This window comes from Panthera uncia (genome assembly GCF_023721935.1).
Source record: "Panthera uncia isolate 11264 chromosome C1 unlocalized genomic scaffold, Puncia_PCG_1.0 HiC_scaffold_4, whole genome shotgun sequence".
Classification (NCBI taxonomy): domain Eukaryota; kingdom Metazoa; phylum Chordata; class Mammalia; order Carnivora; family Felidae; genus Panthera; species Panthera uncia.
Window position 1 is genome coordinate 86,887,744 of NW_026057585.1, and position 7,511 is coordinate 86,895,254.

General features: G+C 49.7%; 1 protein-coding gene across 2 annotated transcripts in view; it reads right to left on the bottom strand.

The window, feature by feature from the left end:
* The window catches only part of NIPAL3 (NIPA like domain containing 3), a 48,697-nt gene that overhangs the window by 23,587 nt on the left and 17,599 nt on the right, over positions 1 to 7,511 (bottom strand). For both annotated transcript variants that reach the window (XM_049617788.1, XM_049617789.1), the window contains exons 3-4: positions 2,564 to 2,632; positions 1,168 to 1,339 (exon numbers count right to left, since the gene is read on the bottom strand). In XM_049617788.1, coding sequence (XP_049473745.1) covers positions 1,168 to 1,339; positions 2,564 to 2,632 — 241 coding nt within the window. The remainder of the gene's footprint in view (positions 1 to 1,167; positions 1,340 to 2,563; positions 2,633 to 7,511) is intronic.

A 7,511-nucleotide genomic window follows, 5' to 3' on the forward strand; every position in this document is an offset into this window, starting at 1 on the left:
GAGGGAGGGAGAGAGAGAGACAGAGGGAGGGAGGGAGGGAGAGAGAGCATGCGAGCAGAAGAGGGGCAGAGAAAGAGGGAGAGAGAGAATCCTACACAGGCTCCATGATGTCAATTCAGAGCACCACCAGGGCTCAATCTCACCAACCATGAGATCATGACCTGAGCCGAAATCAAGAGTCAGATGCTTAACTGACTGAGCCACCCAGCGGCCCCCAGATTACATTTTAGAACAATACTGTGTGAGAAAGGAACAGAGCATGTGTGAACACCTCAAGTGTCTCGTGGGCTTGGCTTGAGTGTCTTTTTCTTTTATCTTTTCATTGGTTCAAATGTTCTGAAACCCTGGCTCAGTGATTACAAAAATGACAGAAAAATGGCATGTGAGAAAATGAACAATATATTTTTTTGTTTATTTATTTTGAGAGTGAGTGAGTGGGGGAGGGAGGGGGGGGAGAGAGAGAGAGGGAGGGAGGGAGAGAGAGGGAGAGAGAGCGAATCCCAAGCAGGCTCCACGTTGTCAGAGCAGAGCCCGCCGCAGGCCTCAAACTCATGAACCATCAGGAGATCATGGAGGAGAACCATCAGGAGATCGTGACCTGAGCCGAGATCAAGAGTCGGACGCTTAACCGACTGAGCCACCCAGGCGCCCCGAGAAAGTGAACAATGTTTTAAAGGTGGTATCAGTTGATGGAAAAAGATCAGAGAATAAGTTGAATGTGCAGTTTTTAGAGGTGTGAGACACCTGAACCCTATAAAAGCTTGGATTATCTTGATGAAAGGGTCCAAGTTTCTACCCTCCTTCTTCAGTGGAAATAAAAGGCAATTCTGATACACTTTCTGAATCATTTTTAAGGAGATTAGGGAGCCAGACAGCCCCCCATCTATCTATACCCCAGGCCCGCCACTCACTAGCTGTTGTGATTTGGAGGAAGGAACTTCACCGCTCAGCGCCCCTGTTTCTGTAAAATGGGGATAATGACAGTACCTCAAAAAGGAGGATTAGAAGAATTAGTATCTGTAAAGTGCTAGATGCAGGACCGGTGTGTATGAAGCCCTTTGTAAGTGTTAGCTATGTGGCCAAGCAAAACGGTGTTTTGTTTCACTAGGACGGTGGAGGCGCAGGCAGGTGGGTCCCAGGGGAGTGGTGCAGGGAGCCCGGGCTTACCAATCACGGAGACGGCGCTGAGGGGCACGATCAGTGACAGCGGGGCGAAGGCATAGGAGGCGAACACACCCAGCTCGCCCAGCAGCATCAGGAACAGGCCCAGCCACCATGTTTTGGTCTTGAAGTAGGCCCGGGGATCCTTGGAGCCTGCCAGGCGGATGTGGCAGTACTTCTAGAAATCCGAGAAAGAAATTGACTTGCCCAGATGTTTGGGGAAAGATGCTGCGATGTATGTATCCTAAGTCTACCCCCCCCCCCCCCCCCCCCCCCCGCCCCCGCCTTTTCATTTAGGAAGGTTTGTCAGGTTCTGGAGTCCTTGTTCAGAGGAGAGGCAAGCAGTAGGGCTCTCAATACCCGACTGTCACTCTAAGACAGAAGTTCTCAAACTGGCTGGAAAGCCTCAAAAACTCCCGGGGAAGTTCTGAAAATATAAACATCTCGACCTCAGGGGAGGTGTGGGGGAGGCCTGGAAAGGTGCATTTCTAATGCACGTCACAGTCTGGAGTGGGAGCCGTGGTCTAGGACCCCCAGGTTAGCCCGGCCTTGGCCTGAGTCTCTCTCTCTAACTGCAATGCCCAGGACTCCTCATGGGCACCTCGGGGTGCCTGCTCGGCCTCACTCCCTTCTGTAGATGCGCTGGGGCAGCCCCGGGGGTATCCGTGGACGCTGCCTTCCCTTGGGTGGATACTTGGCCCAAGTATGGCCAACAGCCTTTGTTCTGGAAGTGCAGACTCAGGACAGAGAAAGTGGGGTGGTGACTGAAGAGAGCCAGGCAGACTTAGAGGACCACGGGGCTCCTTAGGGGGGACCGTAAGGCAGGCTCCAGAGAAGCAGATGTGGAGGCAGGGATGCCGGTCTGCAGAAAGAAGAGCCTGAACCAAACAAGCGGCTACGAGACCAAAACACACAGAAACACTCCCGTACACGCGTGTGCGTGGGAGCCGAGATGTACCCGGTGCCCATGTGTGTTCATGTCCCTGCTCCGGGTCCACCGCAGCTAGAAGCTGAGTAGCACTGGCAGAGCAGAGCCAGCCCGTGTGCTGTGGGACATATCCTGTCCACGGGTGTCCCCAAAGCAACCTCCGAGGCAGGGCTTGGGAGCAGGTACCTGCTTGCCAGCTGGGATGGGCTAAGGGGGCCGGCTTCCAGAGCAGCTGCTCCAGGGCCCCCAGGGATTCTAAGTAATGGTGAGTGCTGTCATCAGAGCGGAGGGGTGATGGGGGGGATGACATGGGGGCGAAGAAGATTCTGGAACAACCCACAAGATATTGCAGGCCCAGCCCAGGAATGGAGTAGACAGCGTCCCACGGTGAGGAGGCAGCGGGGTCCGCACCAGACACCCCGGCTGATCAGAGCTATGTCTCCGGTGTAGACGGTGCTGGTGACTGACACTTACCTGCAGGTTAAGCGCGATGCTGACCACAAGGTGCCCGAAAATTGCCAAAAGGGCGCCGATCAGGTTTTCCTGTAAGGAAAATTCACAGGAGAAGATGTGAACTGGGTCGAAGCTAAAGGGCCCCAGGGCACATCTGAGGTCCCACTGTTTGCTGTCCCCAAACCAAACCAGGAAAACATCTGCCACAAAGCCACACCCCTGACCTTCTATTGGAGTTTTACTACTCATGGTCAACACGGCTGCTTTGCTGGTTTACAAAACATTGCCCTGAGCCGGATACTTCCAGAAAGCAACGTCCACCAGTCATAAAGACCTGGTAAGGCCTGAATCTGCTCTGCTATTCCCTTAATGGATCGACTCCCCTTAGTCTTGTGCAGGAAAGCAACATCAGAAATCAGAATTTACAAGAGAAACAAAGGCAGGAATACAATTTGCCATTTTATCAGTGGATTCGTCATGTTGCCAGAGGGGTCTCAATGAGACTCTTTTTTTTTTAAGTTTTTAATATTTATTTTTGACAGAGAGAGACACACAAAGAGTGTGAGTCGGGGAGGTTCAGAGAGAGAGGGAGACATAGAATCTGAGGTGGGGTCCAGGCTCTGAGCTGTCAGCACAGAGCCCGACGCGGGGCTCGAACCCACGAACCATGAGATCAGGCCTGAGCCGAAGTCGAAGTCGAACACTTAACCGACTGAGCCACCCAGGCGCCCCTCAGTGAGACTCTTTAAGCTGGCTAATGTGCTTAATTTTTAATCATTTCATTTATAAACATTTAATTTCTATCACCTTAAGAATAAGGTTCAGATTTCTTGGCATGGCATTTTCTTTTAACCTTAAAAGATGACTACCAAATATATATTCATTGTAGAACAATCAGGGAATACAAATAAATGACAGGAACAGTAACAATTACGACATAATAGAAAAGCCACCTGTAATTCCAAAACCCAGAGACAACTCCTGCAAACATTCTGTTCTTGTAAACTTTTTTCTGTCCATAATTCAGATATGAATGACAATGTTAGTTCATTTGATAAAAATAAGACTATAATCTTTTTATAACCCATTTTTACTTAAGATATTATAAACACATTCCCCTGTCAAGCATATTTAATTCATCATTTTTAATAAATACCAAATAACTCGTCATTTCGATGTACCATATTTTTTATCATTGCTTCTCCATTATTGGGTATTGAGGCTGTTTCCTTTTTTGAAAACACTGCTCTAACTGAATATCCTAGTAGATGCATTTTTGTGCATTTATGAGGATTAGGATTACCTCCTTGGGATAAATTCTCAGAAGGGGGACTGCTGGGTCAGAGGGTACTTGCCTCAGCATTTAAACCACACTATACTATGTTGCCAACACACCCTCCGGGGTTATTTCACCACTAAACACCAAGAAATGTTCTATCTTAGCCAAATATGAATCCTCCCTCCCCAGGATGGGCCTTTTCCAACTCCCCCTAAGCTCAAGAGGTTCCTCCCTCCCTGTGAAATATGCTGGGTCCTTAAGGCCTGGGTGGGCCCTAGGAAATCAGCTGTGAGCGAGACAAACACAGTCCTGCAATTCATCTAGAAGACCTAATTAGCAAGTGGTAAGGCAGGGAGTCAAGCCTCTGTCCCTCTCTCCTTCCCTCTTTCCTGGAATCCTGAGGGCCTAGACAGCTAAGAAGGTAGTTGGTTGTGGAAGAGGAGGAGGGAGGGGGTGTTTTCACTGACAGAAACCACCATGGCCTGTCCTTGACTTTGTCCCCAGCAAGGTGCAGCATTGCAAAATAAAGGAAGGATGCTGAGCTGGGAGCCAGGAGACCTGGGTTCTAGGTATAGCTCTGCTGCCTCGGCACTGCATGGCCTTGGGGGAGTCCCTTCCCCTCATCAGGCTTGTGTGTCCCCGTCCGGAAAATGTAAACGCCAGCCCAGATAACCTCTAAGGATCCTTCCAGCCCCCACCTAAGCCTCTGGTCACCTAAGCCAGACTGCCAACAGAAACCAAGTGAATGAGCAGGCCAGACAGGAACCTGACTTTCGTTCATTTCACTTTAGAAAACAACTCCTTAATAGAAGGTCATTGAGGGCATCTCATGGACCCAAGGGAGCTGGCTTCCACTTCTTCCCCAGAAGGCTCTCACTGCTTGAGCTGCACTTCCTTGGTCCTTCTCCATCTCTGTTGATGTGTTTTTGCGGTCTCTCTCTCTCTTTTTTTTTTTTTTTAAATGTTTATTTATTTTTGACAGACAGAGAGAGAGACAGAGACAGAGCATGAGCGGGGGAGGGGCAGAGAGAGAGGGAGACAGAATCCGAAGCAGGCTCTGGGCTCCGAGCTGTCAGCACAGAGCCCGACGTGGGGCTAGAACTCACGGACCGCGAGATCGTGACCTGAGCCAGAGTCGGACGCTCAACAGACTGAGCCACCCATGTGCCCCTGCTGTCTGTCTCTTCTTAAACAGACTTAAGCAGAAACCATGTCCTTCCTGTGGGATCACAAGATCTCAGAGCTAAAAGGGTCACTGGAGATCAACCAGGCCAGGGTTTCCCTAACTGGGTTCCTAGAGATGTCAATGGGATTCTGAGGCAAAAAGCACCACATAGTTAAGTAAGTTTGGGAAACACTGGATCCTGGGTGCACGGCTTGGAGGCCACAGTGCACTGGCAGGTCGGAGGGCCTCACGGGCAGTTCCTCCTCGGCCACCCCAGGTGTCCCAAACCTACTTGGCTCTAGAACTCGTGGTCTGCAGACATCTGTGATGCTCACCCGCCTGCCATTTGAATCCCGTTCCTTTTGGTCTGGCAACAGCACCCTGATTTTGCTGTGGAAGCCTCCCTCTTGCCCCCTCTCCCCCTTGCAAAGTCTCATTGGGACTGTTACTCCAAGTGCTCTGTCCTCCCTGGACAAAGACGGGCCTAGACTCAAGCTTGAGCCAACCAGGCAGGTCAGAACCTCTCTCTGGGGTATACATCTTGAACAGAGAAGCATGGAGGCCTGAAAGAAGGCTGGGCTCACTGCTGCCCAAGGCCAGGCCTGGGCAAGTCAGGCCCCAGGGGCCATCCTGGTGCCTGGGACTTCCCCAGACCTCCTTCTCTAGCCCTTCCTTCCATTCTGGGAGCAGCCCCGCAGTCTTTTTTGCTCGAGTTGGTTTCTATTGTTTGCCCCACAGAGCCCGAGTCCATGCTTTATGGGATGCAGTTCGGGTACGTGTTTATAATGAGTCCAACTCCTAGTAAACCTGAGTGTTCATTTCTTCGAAGGATGGCTTTTGCAGACCAAAAAAAAAAAAAAGCGCCTCTCTGTATTACATTGATTTTTTTTTTTTTTTTAATTATATTTGCTAGGGACGCCTGGGTGGCTCAGTTGGTTAAATATCAGACTTTGGCTTGAGTCATGATCTCCTGGTTCGTGAGTCTGAGCCCCGTGCTGGGCTCTCTGTTGTCGGCACAGAGCCTGCTTCAGATCCTCTGTCCTCTTCTCTTTCTGCCCCTGCTGTGCTCATTCTCTCTCTCTCTCTCTCTCAAAATAAATAAACTTAAAAAAATTATATTTGCTATAAAAAAACCGATTCACAAATTTCGTTTCTTTTACATAAAATCTTACGAAGGAACTAAGAAGTGCTTGTAAGTCTAATAAACTGCACTTAAGAATGTAACAAACATACGTCTTAAATATTCCAATGCCGTTTACATACAATAAATTCTGTTATTCCTTCCAGTTTAAAAAGCAAATGACGGAACTTCTGCTTCCAGCAAGATGGAGCGGACTCACTTTTTCTTATGCTTCCTGCTGTGTACAACAGGAAACCCTGGATGTTGTATACAAAGCAAACATGAGACGACTCTGAAAGGTGGAGAGGAGAAGGCAGACAGGCTGGGGAGCTGGGGGCCCGAGGAACGACACGGCAGTGGGTTCCCTGGGTTTTCTCCTCACCTCACGTCGCTCAGACTCGAAGCTGAAGAAACGGGCAACCTGGGAATAATAATGGGTATAGACAAAAAAGCTCTAAGAAAAGCCCGTGCTCTCTAGCCAAAAGACCAGAAGATGAGCAGTCAAGCAAGACAGAAAACGTTTATTGTTTTTATTAAAAAAAAATTTTTTTTAATGTTTATCTATTTTTGAGAGAGAGAGGCAGAGTGCGAGTGGGGGAAGGGCAGAGAGAGAGGGGGAGACACAGAATCCAAAGCAGGCTCCGGGCTCTGAGCTGTCAACACAGAGCCCGATGTGGGGCTTGAACCCATGAACTGTGAGATCATGACCCAAGCTGAAGTCGGATGCCTAACCAACTGAGCCACCCAGGCGCCCCAAGACAGAAAACTTTTAGACAACTGCTGTATTCCAAATACCACAGGAAAAAAAAATAGCTCCCCCTCCCCCCCCCCGACCCAATCCCCAACACCAGCAGAGGCCAAGGAGGGAGCCTAGATTTCCAACCTTTCACAGTTATAACAAGACACCTTAACCCACATGCTGGGATTATCAGAGAAGGCCCAGGACGGATCTGGGGTCCAGTGATGAGGCACCTCCCCACCCCACAGAGTGAGAAGAGCCCACACGGGGAGCGTGGACTTCTAACCCCAGCTGGCAGCAGCGAAGTCCCCTTCTCCCACTGGGTGGTGTCAGTGGAGGCCTAGTGGAGAGGCAGGACTTTTACCATTACACTTTCACAATTATACTGTCCGAGTTGGGGTTACCATTTCTGGTAAATAAAAGTGGAATGATGCCTGCCAAACATCTCTCTCATCTCTGTATGCCCTCAAGAGGTGGGAATTTTTCTCCCCACCATCCGAATCTGGGTAGGCCTTGTGAATGAGGTGGAAATGAGGCTCTGGGACTTCTGGGCTCAGGCCTTATACCTTCTACTTTTGTACAGAGGGAATTCAACCACCTATAAAGAAGTCTAGCCTATCCATAAGGAGGGACAGGGGTCATGTGGAAGACCAAATAGATATATGG